Below are 24025 nucleotides of genomic sequence, written 5' to 3' on the forward strand. Positions count from 1 at the left end.
TAATATCGTAAAATACTCACTAACGAAGATCCGCAAAAATGTAATATGTGTTAGATTATGTTTAAAGTAAGCGAAATATTGTTTTTGAGTACTTGATTTTTTTAAATATTATTACAGGATTTTATTTAAAATTTCATTAGGTTGCGCGAGTTTACGTTTTGTGGACGCTGTCATGTGTCAAAAAGAGGTTCTTACAAATCTGGGACAATAGGCATAAACGTCAGTCGACATCTTAGGGGGGGTTAATGAACTCTGATAAACCATGGGGCCGCGAGCATGACGAGTGTTTTAGCATCCGGGCGCGGAGACGAGGTTCAAGTGCTCGCCGGCGGGCGTGGGCTCGGTCACGCGGTGACGCAGCAGGAACGCCGCGATCACGCGCGCCACCTGGTGGGAAACAAGACACGTACGATTTTTAAATACTGGTTACAATAGGGAACTTGACTATAGTTAAAATTAAATATTTTATACCATGCACGAAATAAAGCATCAGATAATTATAAGAAAAACATGGACAGAAGTTATAATAAATCCATTTCTATTTAATAAGGGCCACTTGCACCAACGAAAATGGAGGATTAACCCGAGGGTTAACCCACCATTTTATATGGAATTTGACAGTTGACAGCCCACTAACCCTGAGTTAAGTGGTTGATGCAAGTGGGCCTTAGTCAGGTAGAAATATATAAAGTAACTGAGTTGACCGTGACGTCACTCAATTCGATTTCATATAAATTCCATATTAGCAAGTCGTTCAAATTCGTTTTGACAGTTCTTAAAAAGAAGCTGATTTGACTAGTGGCAAGTAGCCTTTATATTTTGGTCATGGTTCGTCGGTTCTCTAGGAACTTTGTAGTTTGAAATATGTCTAGAGCAAATGTGTAGGTTTTGCTTGCTTTCTTAAGGGACCCATTGACTATCAGTCCATTGGATGATATCGGCCTGTGGGTTGAAAGTAAAAAGTGAGCATCGAACAACTATCAGGTCGTTATCAACCGATGAAATAATAGCGTCAGCTCGCAGAAGTCCATACTTAATATTATAAATCGGAAAGTGTGTGTGTCTGTTTGTTTGTCCGTCCTTCACCGCAAAACGAAGCCACGAATTGTCTTGATTTTTCAAGAGGAGATAGTTGAAGGGATGGAGAGTGACATAGGCTACTTTTTGTCTCTTTCTAACGCGAGCGAAGCCGCGAGCAAACGCTAGTATTAAATAAATAAAAAATACGGTGGAAAAAAAGGGATTTTCTTAGAGGTATGTACATACCTCACCGGGAGTGTCTTCGTGCACCGCATGTCCACATCGGGTCAAAACTTGCATCTGGAACTTGCCTAAAATATAAATATTAAAAAATCGTTTTAGTTTTGGTTTGTACATTATTTTGTAAACATCGGGTCATTTTTTTTCTTTAATATATGACATCTTATTTCAGTTTTTAATGGGGAATAATTATAGAAAAAGAAAATTTAACGGGGCGAATGTAACCATCCGGACCAGTAGACACATACCTTGCATCTGCCCGATAGTCAGCTCCCGGTCTAAACCCTCGATGGAAGCCAGGAGTAGAAGACGAGGAGCTCGCACTGACAGGAACCGCGAGGAGAGACCTTGGAACCAGCCGGACCAGTAGACACATACCTTGCATCTGCCCGATAGTCAGCTCCCGGTCTAAACCCTCGATGGAAGCGAGGAGTAGAAGACGAGGAGCTCGCACTGACAGGAACCGCGAGGAGAGACCTTGGAACCAGCCGGACCAGTAGACACATACCTTGCATCTGCCCGATAGTCAGCTCCCGGTCTAAACCCTCGATGGAAGCGAGGAGTAGAAGACGAGGAGCTCGCACTGACAGGAACCGCGAGGAGAGACCTTGGAACCAGCCAGACCAGTAGCGCTCGGTTTTGGAAAGGTCGATGCGCCATTTGTATCTAGAATATAACATCATAGTGTTATGCAAGCAGACAATTTAATTAAAAAAACAGAAATTTGACTATGGATAAAAAATGTAGCTTCCCGACATCCAACAGAAATCGGTTCTTAAAAGCCTAAAGAACTTACTGTGGGACTCGGTCAATCTGTGTAAGTATGTCCTATAATATTAAAAACCCTTTTCGCATGGAACGCCATAAACGTTATCATTTGTGGCGCTGCGAGGTGAAAATAGTACATTACGATACAAGTGCGTAAAAAAGGAAGTTTTTCCTTTTCGCACGTGTATCGTACGACGTGTTTCAGTACAGATGAGCCTCCGAAGTTTCGAACTAGCATATAATGAACCACTTCTCACACTAGTGCGTAGAAAAAGCACCATCTGTACTGAAAATTATAATAAGAGCTCACGCGTCGATTCAAGTACAGTCAAGTGTAAAAATATGGGTGCATACAACTTATCAAAAATATGTCCCATAGCACTTTATGTCGGCGGAATAAGGTCTCGGTACATATTTTTGAGCGGATAAAATCGATACGTATTTTTGCACTTGACTAAGTCTGAGAGAACGTACACTATGCTTGCTTGCTTAGCTATGTTTGTCATTCTCGAGATGCAGCAATAATAGACGGTTAACTCTGCTGGTGGGTACATATCATGTTAGAATTGACATGACCACGTGTGGGTGATCGCCGTCCACAAGCTGCTCTTCGGGCGAGTCAGAGGGTAGGGGGAGGCCAGATGATTCATTTTACGGCTTTCATAGACGGTCAACTCTGTTATTAGGGTTCCTTACCAGAAAGGTACAACATGAACCCTTTATGGTGCGACTCTGTCCGTCTGTCACATAACTAAATATCTCGAGAACTACTAATGCTAAAAATAACTTGAAATTTGGAATAGTTGTGAACATTGTGAACCTCTACAAATAGAAAGTATTTTTTTTATATTACCTCATGTTGGTATCATTGCCTCGTGTAGGCGGTGCCGGTGGCGGCGTGAAGTTAGCCACGTCACCGTCCTCATGGTCCTCACTCAGCTATGCAGTCGGCGGCCGGAGTGATAGGCGTTCTGGCGTGTGCGAGGCTAGGTCGTTAGTGACAGGACGATTCGTTTCACAGCTGCAATAGTTCATGAACTCTGTTGGTAGGGTATACCTCATGTTGGTGTCTCCGTCGCCGCGTGTAGGTGGCGCTGGTGGCGGCGTGAAGTTAGCCACGTCACCGTCCTCAGACTCTTCAGCTATGCAATCTGCAGCCGGTGTGATAGGCATCGGCGCTGGCGCGTGGGGTTCTTCAGGAGTGTGCGAGTCTTGCTCGTTAGTGACCAGATAAATCGTCTCACAGCTGTAATAATAGGTCATGAACTCTGTTGGTAGGGTATTACCTCATGTTGGTGTCTCCGTCGCCGCGTGTAGGCGCTGGTGGCGGCGTGAAGTTAGCCACGTCACCGTCCTCAGGCTCTTCAGCTATGCAATCTGCAGCCGGTGTGATCGGCATCGGCGCTGGCGCGTGGGGTTCTTCGGGAGTGTGCGAGTCTAGCTCGTTAGTGGCCAGACGATTCGTTTCACTGCTGCAAAGGACCATTTGAGATGCAAATCTTTAGGGACTTCAAAATTTTAAAAGATCTTACGACAGTTTTGACGTTGTTCATCCAAAATAATGCTACTAATAAACTTTTGTTTGGAAACATTGGCTAAAATAGGTGTAAAGCCCAGTTTTTTAACACTTTCGCACAAGAACCCGCCTGGTAGGCACTCGTGAACTTTGCTCAGATGCCGGCGAACCCGCTGGGCGGGTTCTCGCCATACAAGCGGGCGGTTATAAATTACGACCGGTTTCTGACGCAGCCCGCCATTTTTTGTCTGGTAGCGAATATGAGACATTATCTGGGTAAAGGGACCTTATTGTCGATGGTACAATTACGTCCCGCGGCGTCGTATTTGTACACGAACATGGCTCATAATGCCGTACGCGCCAGGTCATAAGATCCCTTTATTCAGATAACGTCACATATGTTAATATTTAATGGAAGTGAAGAAAACTCCATCCTTTTTAATTTTTAGACATGTCGCCAAGCAAGACGAAGCTAAACCTCTAAATATCTGTAAAAAGAAAGTATTAAAAGAGCGCAGAAGTTTACGCGAGAGAACTTAGGTAAATGTTTTTGTAAAACTTACTTAACGATTTGACTCGGCATCGACACCTTGGCAGAATCCACATTCCTGACTTGGCCACTTCTAACGCTGTAAAATAAAACATTAAAATAAGCGGGTTTATAAGTTATTTCTGTATAATTACATAGGTAAGTAAATTTTTTTGGGCGCCGAATACAATTTCATACCAATTGGCGTCGAGACATTTGGCTCGTGCGGTCCGGACGCCCTTAAGTTATTTAAGAAACTCTAAAAATTTACAAAGCTGGCAGCTTCCTCGTTCAAAGAATCATTCTAGCGATACAACGAAGAAATCCTGCCAGTGTCTTCGGCACCATGGCCAAGGGAGACAGTTTTGAATATTTTATCTTAATTTTAGGATTTCTAAGTTACTTATTAGTGTTTTTATGTTTATTAAAAAAATGAATGAACCTATTATTTAAACTAACAGCATATAAAATTTTACATTACGATTCAAGTGCGGAGATTGTATTATACGACGTTTTTCAATACTATGGTCATTTGAAGTTTCGACGTGGACAAGTAAAAACGTCGTTTAAAATACACGTGCGAAAAGGAAATGTACTTTTCAAAATGTATTTCAGAAGATTTGTGACAGCAACGTCATCGTTATAGGATCACTCGTGTGTCTGTCTGTCCGTCTGTCACAGCCGTTTTCTCCGAAACTACTGGACCGATTTACTTGTTGTAAATTTGGTACATATAATGTAAACCTGTGACCCAAAGACGGACATGTAATTTAATTAAATGAAATTTAATTATAGGGGCCACTTTTGGGGGGTAAAATTGAAAATTAAAAATCAAATTTATTAAGACTACTTTGTGTTACATATCAAATGAAAGAGCATTTTATGAGCATCTAAAATATATTTTTTTTATATTTTTTATTTTGGTAATTTATTATCTCCGAAACTACTTAGCGTAAAATTTTCAAAAAAATACACAAGATAGCCCTCTACCTGTAGATTACAGGAAAACCTATTAGAAATCTACAGTCAAGTAAGTCGGACTTAAGAGAAAAAAACTCAAATTAAGATTTTCACTCACTGCCGCTGCAAGCACTTACTAAATGTTTTGAAATTTTGTGAGCGCGATTGACAGGTAGAAAGAAATTAATTTCTATTTAGAAATTGTTCAAAATTTCGATCATTTGCCAAAATGACTTAAGTTCCTACGAAAAAGGAGGCGCTTAAGACCGTTTATAAGTTGACTGTCCAAAATGTTGTCCAAATTGGTCCAAAAAAGGGTCTATATATACGAAAACATAAAATTTGTGCCACCGAAAGCCCAAATCTGAAGTCCATTTTGCTCTATCTCTTATCGTTTCCGAGATATACGCAAAATCTTGAAAGTACGAAATTTATACTTTGTACTTTTGGCACTTGAAAAAAGTGTAAACAAACCGGAGCCGTCAAATTTGACAGATCCAGGGATAGTGAACCTTTTAAGGCCAGAAACCTTTTCCTGTAAAATTTAGCTTAAAACCAATATTTCGTAAAAAGTCATAATTTTTCGTTGGTAAACTTCGGGAGATAACGGGGGGAATGGTATTTTATTTTTTACATTTTCCTTTATAATTCTTTTTATTTTCCACTACAAAAAAATTTATAAAAAATAGTTTTGATATGTACAATTTGAGCTCTTTCTAACGATACCCCATTCGATAGAGTAAACGTAATGAAAAGTTAAATTCATTGTATAGAGACGAAGTTGCCAGCACCCCCAAACACCTAATTTCTTACCCATAAGTATAATATTTTGTCGACCATTATATTTTAATATCTGGGCGACCGAGCTTCGCTCGGTTCTGTTAATTTCGTATCCTTGACATGTGTCGCCATCTAGTTCAAAAATCAATAATACCTACATCGAGCGAAAAAATTCTCAGCCTTATCAACACAACTACTCCACACGAGATGGCGCGCATTTCGCCACAAAAACTCAAATAGTGTATTTTTCTATTCGTTTTAGCCTTGACCTGTGTCGCCATCTAGTGTTTGCAATAAATAGTACTTACATCGACCGAAAGAATTCTGTCTTAACAGTACAACTACTGCACACGAGATGGCGCGCGAAGAAAAACGCATGAAAACTCGAAAATTCGCGTTTTCCGGGACCTAAGGATAAGTTAGACCGATTTTTCACCCCCAAAAACCCCCACATAACAAATTTCAGCGAAATCGTTAGAGCGGTTTCCGAGATCGTCAGTGTAAATAAATATATAAATAAATAAATAAATAAATATACAAGAATTGCTCGTTTAAAAGTATAAGATAAGAATCCTTTTTTTTATTAAAAGGAAAGCTCAGGTGAAGAGTGCCGATGTATAAATTTTAAATGTACTTTTTATGTTAATTTGCTATATAAATATTTTAAAAGAACTGTATATTTTATATTAATAGAGAGCCGTTTTCCTATTAAACTGTATCTCTTAAATTGTTTCCAATATAATAATTCAGTTGCCAAATAAATAGTTGGTACTCGCGTCTGAATAAACCGTTAAAATGATACCTCATATTTAAATAATTTGAGGCCACATTTTAGTCGCCAAACTATTATTTTTGATACCCATTTCTATGGTCATTTAGTCGCCCGGTTAAATACGTGCCTTTATATTTTAGTAGAGTTAGTACGTTTTCACATTATCCGATCCGATATCGGATGTAGGACCGATATCCCATACATGTATTACAGGCGCAATCTTGGATTTTTCCATCGAAATCCTTCCGACATCCGATATCGGATCGGATGATGTGAAACCGGAGTTACACCCAGATTAAAATGCAACCATGAGTTTTAAACCTCTGCAAAATTAGGTACTTTTTGGTTGATGATTCCCTGAAGAAAATAATAATATTCATTAAATGTAATGACGATAGGTTTGTATTCGTGAAGGTGTATACGTTTCGTCAAATTAAACGAAATTACGTGTTAGTGGAATGAAATGGAAAATAGTAGTGAGCTCAATTATTTTTAAATAGAGAAAAAAATTCAGGAACCAAACGTTACCTAATAAACAACCCTCAAATTTGACAGCTCAGGTTTGTTTACACTTTTTTCAAGTGCCAAAAGTACAAGGTATAGTGTACTTTGCCATCACATATTTTAAGGCGTTCAAGACCTTTTTGTATGGAAATGTCGAAATCCGACTCGCACTTGACCAATTTTCATAGAAAGTTGTGTTTTATTATAGTTTTGAAGGAGGTTTCTTGTTTTTAACCACCAACGCAAAAACGACGGAGTGTTATAATAATAATAGGTTTGACGCTTGACATATGTCTGTCTGTGGCATCATAGCTCCCGAACGAATCAATCGATTTTGATTTAGTTTTTAATGTTTAAGGTGAATTCGTCGAGAGTTTTTTTTGTACCACGTAGGTGGCAAACAGGCATACGGTCCGCTTGATGGAAAGCGGTCACTGTAACCTATGGACGCCTGCCACTCAAGGGGTGGCACATGTGCGTTGCCGACTCATTAGAAACTTGTACAAACCTGTACTTATTTCTAAGGAGGGTCCGGGGTGCCGACGACTCAAAGGACAATAGACAGTACTAATTAGTTCAGTAGGTCCTCCCGTCGTCAGCACACCGCACCCTTGTTGAACTCTGGCAGCCTTACTCACCGGCAGGAACACAACACTATGAGTAGGGTCTAGTGCTATTTGACTGACTTCTTTTGTAAAGCGGAGGTACTTTCCCAGTTAGACTCTGCTCTACCTTAGAGTATATTCAATTTAGTATGGTATAGAGTTATCAGTCAAGATATTCAAATGCAGCGCCATCTATTATTAGTTTCGACAACTTTTCATGTGACTTTCCATGCCTAAAGGTTCGCACAAGTCACAAGTCGCGTAAATTACTTAGTAAATTTTGCCGCGATGGCGCTAAATACAATAATGCTCATTAGAGTTAGAGACTTCTAGCACCCCTCGGACACTGGCGATCAAATATATTGAAAGAGGCGCATTCCTAGCACACAGTCTTAGCTCGTGTAGGTGAACGCGTACTATGTTTTTGACAGGCGGTAACTGTGAGGTAACCGAGAGGGGGTGGACGGCACTTTCAGCGGGGAGCGGGAGTGGCCATACTGTACGATAGTACTCTTTATTATACTGTGCTTCTAGACAAGTCTTATATGAGTACCATGAGATTATTTTAACCATTCAAGTTTATACGGAATTCTCGGTAGGCGAGTCCGACTCGCACTTGGCCGGTTTTTTTTTTAAATATTATTTCAACTTTATTATCTATTCGTTCCTATTTAAATTACTCAATCACGATTTTTAAGATAACAATGACGTCACTGACGGAAAATTATCATTACACTACCTGCTACTAGCGCATTCGTATGACACTGCTGCTGACGTATCCTCGCGATGTGTGTATAGTAACCCCGAATTTTTAGATAAGTCACTCGAACAAACACGATTTATATAGTAAAGTACCCAATTTAAACGTTAAGAGTTATCATGCTTCACGGTTTCCTGCTCTTGTTATTTATAGCAGTGTCGCCGTCCCACCTGTCGATAATACGAACGGTGGCCAACTTTAAGTTCAGGCCGCTCGCAAAAAACGACGACTACAACGATTTTATCCAAATTGCTGCAGAAAATGGCTACAAAGCCGAAAAACACGAAGTGATAACCGACGATGGATACATACTTACGATGCACAGGATACCGCCTGGGAAGAAATGCACCAAGAAAACTCCTTTGTTGCTGGTCCACGGCTTGCTCCAATCGGCCGAGTGCTTTGTTGACTCCGGGCCGGAGGCGCCCGGGTTCGTCTTAGCTCAGCACTGCTACGATGTGTGGTTCGGCAACGTTCGAGGCAACTTTCACTCCCGGAGACACGTCACTTTGGATCCCGACCGCGACTCTAAGTTTTGGAAGTTTTCAATAGACGAAATGGGACACTACGATATCCCCGCCATGGTCGATTACGTGCTTTACGCGACAAGAGTCAAACAGCTGATCTATATCGGCTATTCACAAGGCGGGGGCGTCTTCTTCATAATGAATTCCGAGAAACCAGAATACGCTGACAAGATAAGTCTTTACATTGGTTTAGCGCCAAATACGCGACAATATAAAACCAAATCAGTACATAGCAGGTCAATTATGAATGCCATGAAGTCACGGCAAACGCTTTTGGAAGCGTCTGGAGTTTGGGAGGTCGCGGCCCGAGGTTCACCTTTTCAAAGAACCCTAATGAGCCTGTGCCAAGTAAAATTATTTACAGCATTTTGTAGGCAGGTACTGTCCGCTATAGATTCGCCTCATCCAGGATCGATCAGCCCAGAAACTACGCGACGAATGTTCGAACACTTCCCGGCCGGAACTTCTGTCCAAATTCTGGCCGGATACGGACAGGCTATGGATGAAATGAGATTCGTTAAATTTAATTATGGTTTTGAGGAAAACTTGGAGGTTTACGGGGTGGCTGAACCTCCGGCATACGATCTGGGCACGAGTACGATGCCGGTAGTTCTCTTCCACGGCGCATCAGACGGCTTTGTGGACACGAGTGACCTGGACTGGGCGGCCGGGCAGCTGCCGAACGTGTTGGAGAACGTCACGGTGGCGGATCCGCTGTGGAACCATTTGGACATGGTCTACAGCCGATACTGGAAGGATCAAATTTTTCCTACGATGGAAAAGTATCTTCATACATATGACAACAGTTATTAACATAACCCTCATCATCATGACCTCCTGGATCCGCGCATGCCTACAATATTCTACATTCTACAATTTCAAGTATAGTCTAGTTCCAAAATGTATAAAATCGCTCTCCTTCTTGATGCGACTGGCAAATCATATTACTTTCTAGCAACCGGGTTTTCTAACCTAATTTGGGATCGCTGAATCCGAATTTGCCGGATATAGCGACCTTAGTGAGTTCATTATATGGAGGGGAGGCCCATACTTTTTTTAAATATTTTTTAGAAATGTTTATTGCATTAAATAACAGTATAAATATTACGTATTTTTGGAAAGTTTTTAGTTTCTATCTATCATGGTTTAAAATCTACAGTTCCTTGAATATGGGAAAAATTGTCGTCGACACCGCACTGAAATACGAAATCTCATTTGTGAGGCCTGATTATGACACAAAATGCACTTAAAATATTTAAAAAAAAAACTTAATTATTTCCTAATTTAATTATTTATTCCAGTTTTTTTATCATTTATTACAATTTTGGTACATTTAATCTATGGGCGCACAGTAAGACTCTCCTAGTATAAAAATGTACATTACTCAGAAATGTATGTTTCGCTGACATATATGGCACCAACACTGGTCCACAAACTTTCAATTTGAGGCTAAAGTTACGCTCATAGTAGTGTTTTTTCATAAGTAATGTTTTTTTTTAATTATTAGTTATTTGTTTATTTTATTTATTTATCCTAACTTAATTGTGCAAATAAAACAAAAATGTCTAAATGGCAGACTTAATGCCTAATGGTATTATCTACCAGTTAACCATCGGGCCCAACAGAGACGTAAAAATGGTGTAAGAAGAAGGAACAATGATGCTGATTATTAGAATAATCGAAAATAACTGGTCGACTTCGTACAATATTTATAAAACACATAAATTTAAATATAAATGTAAACATGATGTATGAGTATGCATATCTAATTAATAAACTTACTATATAATATCAGTAACGAATATTGAAACTATTTTGCTAAAATTGGTACATTGGACACATTGTTTCAATGAACATGCTAGAAATGGTGTTTCACAATTGTTTGGCCTCGATTTCGCGCCTTCTAAATTAAAACATATCGTCACTACTTTTAAAAAAACTTGTATCTTCGTCTGTCAATAAAAAGAAAATTGTAGTAAGTATGTATGGAATGCATATAGACTTACTGCGTTTTAACTTTGAGGAGCAGCGTGAGATACGAGATTTTTTTAAAGTAGTGACGATATTCTGTTTCGATTAACCAGCTCAACATTACATGATTGTATTAACCTAATTTGGGATCGCTGAATCCGAATTTGCCGGATATAGCGACCTTAGTGAGTTCATTATATGGAGGGGAGGCCCATACTTTTTTTAAATATTTTTTAGAAATGTTTATTGCATTAAATAACAGTATAAATATTACGTATTTTTGGAAAGTTTTTAGTTTCTATCTATCATGGTTTAAAATCTACAGTTCCTTGAATATGGGAAAAATTGTCGTCGACACCGCACTGAAATACGAAATCTCATTTGTGAGGCCTGATTATGACACAAAATGCACTTAAAATATTTAAAAAAAAAACTTAATTATTTCCTAATTTAATTATTTATTCCAGTTTTTTTATCATTTATTACAATTTTGGTACATTTAATCTATGGGCGCACAGTAAGACTCTCCTAGTATAAAAATGTACATTACTCAGAAATGTATGTTTCGCTGACATATATGGCACCAACACTGGTCCACAAACTTTCAATTTGAGGCTAAAGTTACGCTCATAGTAGTGTTTTTTCATAAGTAATGTTTTTTTTTAATTATTAGTTATTTGTTTATTTTATTTATTTATCCTAACTTAATTGTGCAAATAAAACAAAAATGTCTAAATGGCAGACTTAATGCCTAATGGTATTATCTACCAGTTAACCATCGGGCCCAACAGAGACGTAAAAATGGTGTAAGAAGAAGGAACAATGATGCTGATTATTAGAATAATCGAAAATAACTGGTCAACTTCGTACAATATTTATAAAACACATAAATTTAAATATAAATGTAAACATGATGTATGAGTATGCATATCTAATTAATAAACTTACTATATAATATCAGTAACGAATATTGAAACTATTTTGCTAAAATTGGTACATTGGACACATTGTTTCAATGAACATGCTAGAAATGGTGTTTCACCATTGTTTGGCCTCGATTTCGCGCCTTCTAAATTAAAACATATCGTCACTACTTTTAAAAAAACTTGTATCTTCGTCTGTCAATGAAAAGAAAATTGTAGTAAGTATGTATGGAATGCATATAGACTTACTGCGTTTTAACTTTGAGGAGCAGCGTGAGATACGAGATTTTTTTAAAGTAGTGACGATATTCTGTTTCGATTAACCAGCTCAACATTACATGATTGTAATCTAAGTGTTCCATACTAACAAGTCTCATGATTTCAAAAATGATGAATGTGGGCTGAGAGTGAGTGGGGTCATAGGGCATCATAGGGCCAAGAGTTTAAAAAATGAAAATAAATACTATAGCGTGTGACACTGGCTTTACGCCTAACGCGTCTCAGAGAGGCGGCACGAGTCAAGAGAGAGATAGACGACTCCCTAAGAGAACCAATCGAGGTAGACCCCCGGCTCGCTTCCTGACGGACTAAGCCGCGGGTCAACCTTAGCTGGTTATTGTGTGTAACTTGTTTTGTCCAATCACGTAGCGGCTGGCAGCGCGGCGTTTTCGTCAGACAGTGGCCGTTAGCTTTCACTCGAGAACGCACGCGTATCCGCACGACCCTTTGTCTAATTTCTATTGTGTTAGAATGTTTAAAGTTAAACTGTTGTGTTACTTTAACTAAAATATAGCTTGGATTCATTAAACCGTTGTTGTTACTTTAAAACGTCCCGCTATATTCTGGCGCCCAACGTTCTCGAAGTGTGTAGGTACGCCATATTCTGGCTGCCCAACTTTGTGGGTCTGGAACGTTCTCGATGTGGGTGTGTTACACTAGTTATGTATAACTACGTATAGTGTTTTGTGACTATTTTTGTGTTGCGTTTTCAAAATGTCTCGTGGACGTCGAGCTGGTAGACACTCGTTGGGGACGCATAACGATGACTCTGATGCTGACAACAACATCACGATGAATCAGGATGCTCTGACGGCGATGCTCACGACCTTGCAACAGACTCAGAATGAGTTTTGCCAGCAGTTGTTACGTGAAGTTCGGTCTTCTACCCCGTCACAGGCCGACGCCACGGCTGCTGCAGTCGCCGCGGCCACCACGTTTGCTGCGGTAAATGGAAATTTCGCGCAGTGTACGGCGCGTTACAGCGGCAGCAAAGACGAGCATTTAGAAACTTTTATTGACAGCATTGAAAGCTACAAGTCCTGCATGCACATAACGGATGAAAATGCCGTTCGTGGTTTGTCTTTGTTATTAACCAAAGACGCAGGTATTTGGTGGCAAGGAGTAAAGCTTGAGATAAGAACATGGGAAGACGCAATTAATAAGTTACGATGTGCATTCGGCGAGCGCCGTCCTCCCTTTGTCATTTACACGGAGCTGTTTTCTATGGTACAAGGTGAGGAGACCACGGAATTGTTCGTCGCGAAAGCAAGGGCCCTGTTAGCTAAGCTCCCGCCAGAGGACCTAAGCGAGCGGGTCCAGTTAGATATGGTGTTTGGCCTTTTGGATCGCCGTATACGTAAACGTCTTAAAAGAGAGAACATAGATTCGTTTGCTACCTTGTTGAAAAACAGTCAAAGCATAGAAGACGCTAGAAAAGAAAATCATGTTCCTGTTTCGAAGAAAAACATCGTTCAAAGCGATCATCAAGGTTCGACGGCGAGCGTTTCTCCGAATCGCGGCGGAAGGTCGCGCGCAAGTGGCGCGAGCGACGTTGCCACTCCGCGCGCCGCCGCCTCCTCTGTCGACAGCAGCGCTTCAACGTCGCAGCGTTTATATTGCGTATATTGTCGTCGCGGCGGTCACAATAAAGACAAATGTGAAAAGCTAGGTAAAAGTGAAAAAAGTGATAAGTGCGTAGATAACAAAGTTGTTGATAAGGTTAAGTGTTACGGTTGCGGTGCACCGAACGTTATTCGGTCAAAGTGTTCAAACTGTAACTCTAAATCGTCTAAATCCGGTTCGGGCTTGTCGTTTTATGCGGTTGATATCGTCGACGACGCCGCTGCTCCGCGCAAAGGCGCGTCGAGCGTAAGCGGCGCCTGCGCGTCGCAACCTGCATCTCAGCCGCCGCCCGACGGTGACGGCGCGGCTTCGCGTGCACGGCACGGCGAAAGTCCCGCCGCACGGCGAAACTTAAGTCCTGCGCGCGCCAACGAGTACTCGCGAGAGCGCGATACTTACGCCGCCGGTTATGAAGAGTCGGCGGGCGCTGCGGATGCGCCGGACACCATTACCGCGCCGATTGTTAACCCTTCGCCTGCGCACTGTAGTAGAGGTAACCCTGCTCATGCAGTGGGGAATTTAAATGTTAATGTTAAATCTGTTGATTGTAAAACCAGTGTTTGTCAAACTTTTTGTGAAGAGGTCGGCGATGTTAAAACTTCTCGCCGTCCTATTTTGAATATCAGTATACTTGGTGCAAATGGCACTGCACTTGTAGATCCTGCGGCTAAAACTAGTGTCGCCGGTCACACGCTGTACGCTTTCTTGTTGAGTAAAGGACACCCATTAGTGTCGTCGACGCGAATTGTTAGGTTGGCCGACGGTGTCAGCAGCGAAAGAACTGTGTTCACTACAGAGGTGGAGGTGACACTTAAGTACAAAAAGGGAAAAGTTAAGTTTGTTATTTTCCCTGAGTCCGTAGCAAATGAGTCGCTTCTAGGAATTGATTTTCTGAAAAGTTTTGATATTGACATTCACTTTGGAAAAGAATTTTGGTACTTCGGTAATAACATTGGGGAAAAATTTAAATTAGAGTTTGAAAGTGTTTCACCTCCGACTCTGTGCGTTGCTGCGTTAGAGGCGTTAAGGGACGACGAAGCCACATCACTTACCGCCCAACAACACGGTTTGCTTGCCCAGTTGCTCACCGAAAATGGTGACCTGTTTGAGCCAGGGGGAGGACCAACTCTTTTTGCCGAGCACAGGATCGACACAGGGGACCATCCACCTATCGCGGTGCCGCCTTACTGTGTCACGCCGGCCAAAGCTAATGTGGTCGCCGATACGCTCAGTCGTCCTCCTTGTGAAGAGGAAAGTAGAGATCAGTGTGGTGTGTGCGCGGTCGTCGTAGACTTACCTGCCCGCAGCCCTACAGACCTACGACGTGCTCAGCTTGATGACCCGGATCTGGAAAAGGTTATAGTAGAATTAGAGAGTACATCAGATGCTGCAGCCGTTGGAGCAAAGCGTTGGTCTGAAAGAGGATACTTCATGCAGCAAGGCGTCTTGTACAGGTACAATCCCGATGTTGATAGTGAAGAGCCGCAGCTGGTGGTTCCTGTGTCACTGCATCTCGACATCTTGAAGGAATGCCACGATTCTCCATTGTCGGGGCACCAGGGGATTGAAAGGACCTTTCACAAGATCTCGCAACGCTTTTTCTTCCCAGGTATGCGTCGTATCATCGCTGAGTACATAAAAAGTTGTGTACCCTGTCAGCGATACAAAGCGTCTAATGAGAAGCCGTCTGGTCTTCTCCAAACTCCGGTTCTTAGTCAACGCAATGAGGTAATAGCTATCGACTTGTTTGGTCCTTTACCAGAAGGCGAGAAGGGAGAGCGCTGGATCCTCCTGGTAGAAGATACTGCCACACGATGGGTGGAGCTTTACGCGCTACAAGAAGCTACCTCCGAAGCTTGCGCGCGTACTCTTGTAGAAGAGTATTTTCTCAGGTACGGTTTCCCACGCAGGGTAGTCTCGGATAATGGGGTCCAGTTTGTCGGGGCGGTCATGCAACAGTGTATGTTTGTCCTCGGCGTCAAACAGAGCCTCATCCCTCTGTACCACGCTGAGGCGAATCCCGCCGAGCGCAAGAATCGCGATCTTAAAACACAGCTTGGAATGTTGGTTGGAAACGACCATACGTCGTGGCCAACGAAGCTGGGTGTGATTCGGTTTGCTATGAACAGCGCCGTGTGTCAAGCCACTGGTGCTACTCCGGCATACCTAATGTTTGCACGTCAGATGAGATCTCCTATAGAGGTTAGTTATGATTTAAGAGCCGTTCTTGATAAGGAAAATTTTGTTCCTCAGATCACGCCATATCTTCGCTCGTTCATTAATTCTCTGTCAACAGTACGTGATCGAGTTGAAACTCAGCAGGATAGGCGTAAGGAACACGCTGACAAGTCTCGTCAGCCAGGTGATGTATTTGAAGTCGGGGACAATGTCTTGATTACGTCACACGTTCTTAGTAATGCAGGAAAGAATGTTTCGGCCAAGTTCGTTCCAAAAAGAGATGGTCCTTACCTGGTCGTTAAAAAGGTTAGTCCAACAACTTACCTGGTAGCTGGTCCTAACTCACCCGCTGAGGTTCTGGGTAAGTATCACGCCTCTCAGCTTGTTCGTTTTAATGGTAGAGATGATGTGCTTCCTTCTCCCGTGGTGCCTAAACGAAATAGAGGACGTCCACGTAACCGAAATCAGAGTCGTGAAACTCGTGAGCGAGTCCATGGACGTGGGCGTCATCATGAACTCGAGGGGGAGTATATAGCGTGTGACACTGGCTTTACGCCTAACGCGTCTCAGAGAGGCGGCACGAGTCAAGAGAGAGATAGACGACTCCCTAAGAGAACCAATCGAGGTAGACCCCCGGCTCGCTTCCTGACGGACTAAGCCGCGGGTCAACCTTAGCTGGTTATTGTGTGTAACTTGTTTTGTCCAATCACGTAGCGGCTGGCAGCGCGGCGTTTTCGTCAGACAGTGGCCGTTAGCTTTCACTCGAGAACGCACGCGTATCCGCACGACCCTTTGTCTAATTTCTATTGTGTTAGAATGTTTAAAGTTAAACTGTTGTGTTACTTTAACTAAAATATAGCTTGGATTCATTAAACCGTTGTTGTTACTTTAAAACGTCCCGCTATAATACCTATATAAACAAGGTGAAAATACTGGTAGGTATTAAAAAAGTCAGAAAAATTGTGAAACATTTATTTGCCAAGAAATAATGTAACAAGTGTTAGCTCGTGTAAGGGAACCCTGTTCACTAGAGATGCTAAGCTTGATAAAGACATTGAAATGAGAGTGAATGCTGGAAATCGAGTGAATGGACACAACACTTTTAAAGCTGCAGAAGGTGTTGTAAATAGCACTTGGGATAGGTTGGCTGTGCAGTGTGCATAAAGAGATGTTGTTGTAATAAGTAGTCAAGTTGGTTAAGGCAGAAGATGTTTAAAGAATGAGTGGAAGAAGGCAAAAAGATTACAGGTATGAGGGAGAAGTAGAAGCGATAGTTGGAAAGGTTAAACCTCTGCGGACTTTGTCTAAATCAAATCATGTAAATCCTGAAGAATTACCAGGTTTGGAGCATTTTATTTCTTTGAAATTTTAAATAAGTGTGATAGATAGACATGTTTCAATAACATAACAGAACTAACATACATAAATAGGTACTCACTGGTTCCAATGCATGGTGTTACATACCTGCAATATTACTATGTACTAAACGAAATTCAAAATTGGAGATTTCTAACAATATCTAAGGCTTTGGAGCTAAATTATATCTTACGTAACCAATTACATGGATAATGAAACATTTAATTCTTCCAATATTCTTATTTAGGCACTCTCGTATATTTTCTAAAAGTAGCCTTACTTTTACCTTACATGCAGAGTCTTATCTAAATATATAAAAGAAACTGACTGACTAACATATCAATGCACAGCCGAAACCGCTGGTCCTAGAGAATCCAAATTTGGCACGTAGTTTCCTTATAAGGTGTAGAGGAGCACTAAGAAAGGATTTTTCAAAATTCACCTCCTAAGGGGGTCAAATGGGGGTGCAATGTTCAAAGTTTGAATAAGATTAGGTACTTATAGTACGCGGGCGAAGCCGCGGGAAAAAGCTAGTACTTAATAAATATGTCCGTAAAGGGGCAATATACGATTTAAATATATAATTAGTAACTCAAAATAAATAAGTTTTGAAAACCAAATGCTAATTAAAACCTGTCGATGGTATTTTATGATATTTGCCTTATAAGTACAATATCTTGTTTCAGTGTGTGTTTGGGCTGTATATTTTGAACTATGGCAGATAGAAACTACAAATTGTCATAAAATACGTATTATTGTTACTATTATTTTTTGCAATTAAGGCGAGATGATCTGTCAAACTAACCAATCCAAGGGGGTGAGGTGCGCGGCGTCCGGGCAGCCCCGCCCGCGCGGCTCTGTTCGCTTGTCGCACACGGGAACTCAAATTCGCGCGGCAGCATGACACAGACGGATCGCAGTACAATGATCGCCGTATTTTAACTGGGCTTTCTTAGTTTTTTCATGAAATAGGAGGCAAATGAGCAGCTGTATCGCCTGATGGTAAACGATCACCGCCTTTATTTTCTTTATTAGGTTTCATCATTTGTGTAAGTAATACTAATGATTTATAGTTACAATGTGTTTGGTCAGCGTTGTCGGAGCTTTTAAGGACGTTCCTAAACTACAATTAATTTTATCGATTTTTTCGGGTTCTCCAACTGCCATCGTCGAAACTTCTTAGTAATCGCACTTAGCTACAGATCGACAGGGTGAAATAAAAAGGACCATTCAAACTTTTCATAGTGACTTTTGAGGTCATTATGAACAACTTTTATTAAGGGTGCAATGCTGAAACCACGAAAAAAAAATTGGATGTTCCATAGAAATGAGCTGTATAATGACAGTCGAAATGTATAAAAAAGATATTTTTTTTACGTTTTCAGCATTAGTCCCGTAATAAATAGGAGCACAATTTGAAAATTACGAGTTACAACTATTTACCTGCAAAGATCTCCTAAACATCATAACTGTAGCTTTTACGGTTTTCCTGAATTTATAAAAAAAACTGAAAATTAATATATGAAAAACTGAAGGGAGGAGGGGAAAGATTAACATCTCGGCGAGTTTTCTACTTCATGTAGAAGTTTTTTCTTATAAACATATTGTTAACAGCATAGTTAACAGAACACAGTAACCGTCATTCAGCTTCTTTGACAATAGACTTTATGTAAAAAGTTTATTATGTCATGTCACTGTTGTTTAAAAATACACATTTTTGTCAGTCGTGAATAAATAACGCTTTTTCATTTTCATATTGAAAGCTTTTAAGCTGTATACATGCCAAAGATTCGAATTTTATTCTTGTTGTTTATGAACCTACTAATAGCAGGTTACTTACTTGTAAATTTTGATGATCGTCATTCAAACATGATGAAATCACATCCAGTCACTGATGAAATATATGCTATTTATATTTTAATATATGAATAAAATCAAAAGTATGAAAACTATGCAATTAAAACTTTGTCTATTTAATAAAGTTGCTATTGATATCATATCCTGACAATTATATTAATCTGGTTTAAACCAGACCCAAAATTCGAGGATTCAGAAGAACGACAAAATGCTTCAAGAAAACAGCTTTTCTCTTCGCTTGACTCGTGTTGGCGGGGGCACTACCGCCACTACCGTACCTCCAAATAAAATACAACCTAGCACAAGATAAAGTATCAATACCATTCTATGCCTACCTTGAATTCTCAAGTATATTCATATCAAGTATCATCTGTTGTCAAAGGAGTCAGACAGCTTGTTGACGGATTCATATTAATCTTGCAAATTAGTCAAATATCTGTAAATATAAAGTACCGTAATCATACCCACCAAATAAAATAAAAAATGTCCAGCTTTATCAATGTATGATTATGGACTTTCATCAAAATTTATTGAGAAGTTAAAATACTGAAATCTTTTAACTATTGTGGAAAAATGGCGATAGTTGTCAAACAAAATTTCTGTCAGGCTGGCCACATGTTTGGCATAGACACAGAAAAAATATAGACGGAGGGTAGCACGATCTAATTAACCTTATACCAAATTTTGAAAGACAGACCTACCTGATCTTCAATCAGTACTGTACCTACCGCCGCCTTTTCTTTCTAACAACTCAATATTTTTATGAAAATTATACGTAAGTTTCTTCACTAACTGGACATCAGTCATATATTTTCCAAGTGGAAAAGTTGTGCTGTAATGACGTCACAGACGCGTCGTCTAGGGGTTTCTAAAATCTATGATGTTTAGATATCGTAAATGTCAATTGATAACATCATATGAAAATGAAATACTTACGAGTATATATAAATTATCATTTTCCTCCCTTTTCACAGTCTTTGATTAGAATTTTCTTTATTTATTTGTTTTCTAGCACGCAATTATTTTTTCTGCCTCCTCAAAGCTTTGTTCCCCATTGTTTCAATGACACGTGACCACGCGGAAAAAACTGACACAGGTCCATCCTCTGAAAGCGCCGCCGCGCGACTGAAGAGGCCATAAGTGCCATCGAAAATGTTTTCGATTTCAAATTTTTTTTCAAAATTTTTTTTTTTTTTGCAAAAACAGGATTAGTAACAGGTCTTAAAATTGGGTTCATAGTTGTTCCATCTTTCCGTTGCGGATTTGGTAGTATTTGGTAAATATTATATTATTTTAATGACGCTACCGGTACAAACTCATCAGATTCGTCTAGATAATCTTATTAGCTATATATTGAAGTAAAAAACAAGTCAAAAAGTTTTTATCCTAGCTATGGGAACGATTTATTGTTAAAAGAAGAGGTAACTTTGGAGTCATTTTCTATCGAGCGAAGTTGTAACATTCATGTTGTTCAACTCCATAACATACTCACCAGATCCTGAAATTTAACATATATCGTTTTCAGATTTTTCCATTGCGTTTTCCTATGTTTTTAACGGCTTCAAAAAGAACGAGTGCGTGCAGCGTCTACGGAAATATATTTCGCCTTAAACTCACTGAGGTCGCTCGGAAGTGCGTGGGGCGTCCGCGGAGAAAGCTTTGCATGCTCGCCAGAGCGTCCATCGCCGTACCTGCGACATTATAAATCAGTTAAAACACAGTTTGAGAAAGAGTTTATCATCAGTGGAGATTAGGAATTCTCAGTATGAATCCAAGACAGGGTGCAGGGTCGCCATGTAAAGTATCCAGCCCAGAGTTACTTACTTACCCTCTACAACGTCTATAACAACGATGCCTTGGACGTAGGGCTCCAACGACGGTAGTAACGCCGCACGAACGGCAACTGCGCCACCCATAGAGCACCCCACCAGAACTATGGGGGGTAACTCTTACCCCAGTGACCACTTACCCTCTACAACATCGATAACAGCGATGCCGTGGACGTAGGGCTCCAACGACGGTAGTAACGCCGCTCGAACGGCAACTGCGCCACCCATAGAGTGCCCCACCAGAACTATGGGGGGCAACTCCTCGCCAAACAGCTTATGTAATACCTGCTCCACATCCCTAGAATGACATCAAAATTCAGTAACAATAAATGATAGTTTAATAAAAAAACTTGCGTGAATTCAAATATTCATGAAAGCATTGAATTGGTTAACTTTATGATAAGCGTGTGGTGACGGGTTAAGAATTTTTCCCATGTGGTGACGGGTTAAGAATTTCATCACCCCCTTTTTTCCCGTGGGTGTCGTAGAAGTCGACTGTGGGATATGGGTTAAATTGTGGCGTAGGCGAGAGGCTGGTAACCTGTCACTGCAATTTCGATTTCTATCAACCCCTTTTTGCCAAGAGTGGCACTGAAACTTTAGTAGTTCATGTGCTCTGCCTACCTCTTTATGGGATACAGGCGTGATTGTATGTATGTATGATAAGCAGAAACATCTGCAATCGATACCACTAGGCTGAGCTGAGAATAAACTTAAACAGGTTGTACTACCTACAAAAAAATTGTTTGCCAATTTACATGACACCATCATATTTTTATCAAATTGCATGACATAATCATCCATGATGTGGCTATTAGTTATCAGTGCATGCAATTTATTTGCTTGAAAAAGTAGCAAAGTCAGATATGACAACTTTTAGATCCTGATCTTTGATTAGATAAACATGTGCTGCTATGTTAACTTATGGGGGGCTAAATTCGAACTTCGTTAAATCCAAGGGGAGCCAAATTAGTACTTTTTTTGTTTTTTTGCCCCCCCCTCAAAAAAGGTCTAGATCCGGCACTGAGTAGCATACCTACTAAAAGTTAGACCTATGTTATAAAGAACTTATATGAACATTATAACATGAATAAAGGGTTTGTATAATGATTAACTTGATGAATGCTGATGGAACAAGCTTATAATAGCCTTTATTCTTTAAATTATGCTTACTTTACTAAGGTGTCAGCGCTCAGATCTTCCGGGTTGTCAGCCTGTGTTTCTCCGTGCCCTCTGATGTCCATTGAGATCACTTGGCAGTGGATCATGTTTGTTATTTCTTCCTGAAAACCATTTGTGCTGATGACAGATGATATGCAATTTCATTTTTTACCTATTGATAAGGTTATACAATATACAAAAAGTATATTGTATTCAAGCTTGGAGCTTAATACTGGTTATTAATAGAATAACATATTTTTTTACAAGAATAGTCTATTAAAAAAACCTGTGCCTATTGATTTACTTCATGAATAAATTCTGAGTTCATTTTCCTGCATATGACATTAATTTAATTTTTTTTTAATAGCCTATAGAGTGTCCCACTGCTGGACAAAGGCCTCCCCCCTAGATTTCCAATCCTCCCAATTAAGTGCAGCATCCATCCAGTTGTTGAGAAAGGAGTCCAGGTCATCCCGCCATCTCTTTCCAGGCCGACCCCTCGGGCGTTCGCGTGTTGGCATCCACTCCGTAGCTAACTTAGCACACCGCTGTGGATGCATATGCCATACATGGCCTGCCCAGTCCCACTTCAACCTGGCGGTTTTGACCCCAACGTCAACAATGCCTGTCTTGGCGCGCAATGTAGTGTTTCGGACCCGGTCAATCCTTTTCACCCCAAGCATGTTGCGCTCCATGGCTCTTTGGCAAACCTTCAATATTGTCTTTTGTGACTCGGTAAGTGACCATGTCTGAGCACCGTAGGTGAGGATTGGCAATATACACATGTCAACGAGTCTCTCTAGCTACATAAATAGAACTCACTGTAAAAAGTGCCCAACTCAGACCAGAGTACCCTCCGCCATGCAGTGTTACCAGCCGAGGCCTGCTTGAATGGTCCGGCTCCGGAGACAAGTATACCCTGAACGTTCCCCCTTCCGCCTCCACGTCCATATACTTCTCAAAGTACTGCTGCCACGGCACTGGACTGTAATCCTTGCGGCGGGCCATGCCAAACGGAGCCATCCTGAAGAAATATATTAATTGTATAATTGAATAGTCAACAGATGTTCTGTAACTCTTGGACATTACTTATGATAACACACATAGTTATCACATACATTCACTGCCAGGCAGTATGATTTTGTATAAGGGCATGTGTTGCTGGCAGTGAATGTGTTAATAACAGTATGTGAATACTTTAGTTCAATAGAACTACAATCAATTTTGACCATGGTGGATAAAACAATACAGCTCAATTTTAAGTTTCACATTATATTACGACTACCTCTTTACAATATCCTAACCTGGACATTTTTTAACAGCAGGATTCCTATTTATTGTCACAATTTGAGATATGAGAAAAAATACTAAGATATACCTTTCTTATACATATATATTTATTACCGTAAGAATAAAATATCAACTACATGAACTACAAACAATTTCATACACAGGAACTTATAACAATAATTGCCGATCATGACATCATTGCAAACGTCCGTCCTAAACGAAGTTTCATTGTTCCATAGTTATGTTATTTCCAAACACAATAAAAGTAATATTACAATAAAAATCAGTTATAAAAATATGAAAAATAATTACTTTCCACTTGCTGGTTTTGGGCAAAGGGGCGGCAATTTACTCTTCATTATGCTTTTCTGTAGTGCAGACATGTTTATAATTTTATTTTATTTTATTTCCTTAGGAGTACTGAGACAATTGTACAATGTATTTTATTTTATTCTTTCTTTAGGACCAAAATAAAAACACAATTCACATTTTTTTACAATAATTGTCAAAATTAGTGATGAGCATGAGCACTACCTTGAGTTTACGAGAGTATAACAAATATCGATAAGCATATATA

The 24025-nt window shown here is 40.2% G+C and overlaps 1 protein-coding gene across 1 annotated transcript; it reads right to left on the reverse strand.

Moving 5' to 3' along the window:
• Window positions 1-86: 86 nt before the first annotated feature.
• LOC125233174 (protein phosphatase methylesterase 1) lies at window positions 87-23951 on the reverse strand. The gene is made up of 12 exons (XM_048139067.1): window positions 23761-23951; window positions 22981-23182; window positions 22171-22280; window positions 21138-21295; window positions 20786-20859; window positions 9540-9718; window positions 8771-8956; window positions 4108-4173; window positions 3315-3500; window positions 1769-1926; window positions 1267-1331; window positions 87-387 (listed from the first exon to the last, which is right to left on the reverse strand). Exons 1-12 carry the CDS (start codon window positions 23829-23831, stop codon window positions 289-291), a joined length of 1554 nt encoding a protein of 517 aa, XP_047995024.1. The 5' UTR covers window positions 23832-23951; the 3' UTR covers window positions 87-288.
• Between the last annotated feature and the right edge of the window lie 74 nt (window positions 23952-24025).

The sequence above is a fragment of the Leguminivora glycinivorella genome, chromosome 1, assembly GCF_023078275.1.
Source record: "Leguminivora glycinivorella isolate SPB_JAAS2020 chromosome 1, LegGlyc_1.1, whole genome shotgun sequence".
Lineage (NCBI taxonomy): Eukaryota > Metazoa > Arthropoda > Insecta > Lepidoptera > Tortricidae > Leguminivora > Leguminivora glycinivorella.

What these genes read in the sequence shown, in the direction of transcription:
- LOC125233174 (XM_048139067.1), bottom strand. Translation starts at nt 23,831, where the DNA reads ATGTCTGCACTACAGAAAAGCATAATGAAGAGTAAATTGCCGCCCCTT. An exon ending in TGAGTTGGGCACTTTTTACA is followed by an intron (nt 22,281 to 22,980) that starts GTGAGTTCTATT and finishes AATGGTTTTCAG; the next exon opens with GAAGAAATAACAAACATGAT. An exon ending in GCCGGAGGTTCAGCCACCCC is followed by an intron (nt 8,957 to 9,539) that starts GTAAACCTCCAA and finishes TCCAAAGTGACG; the next exon opens with TGTCTCCGGGAGTGAAAGTT.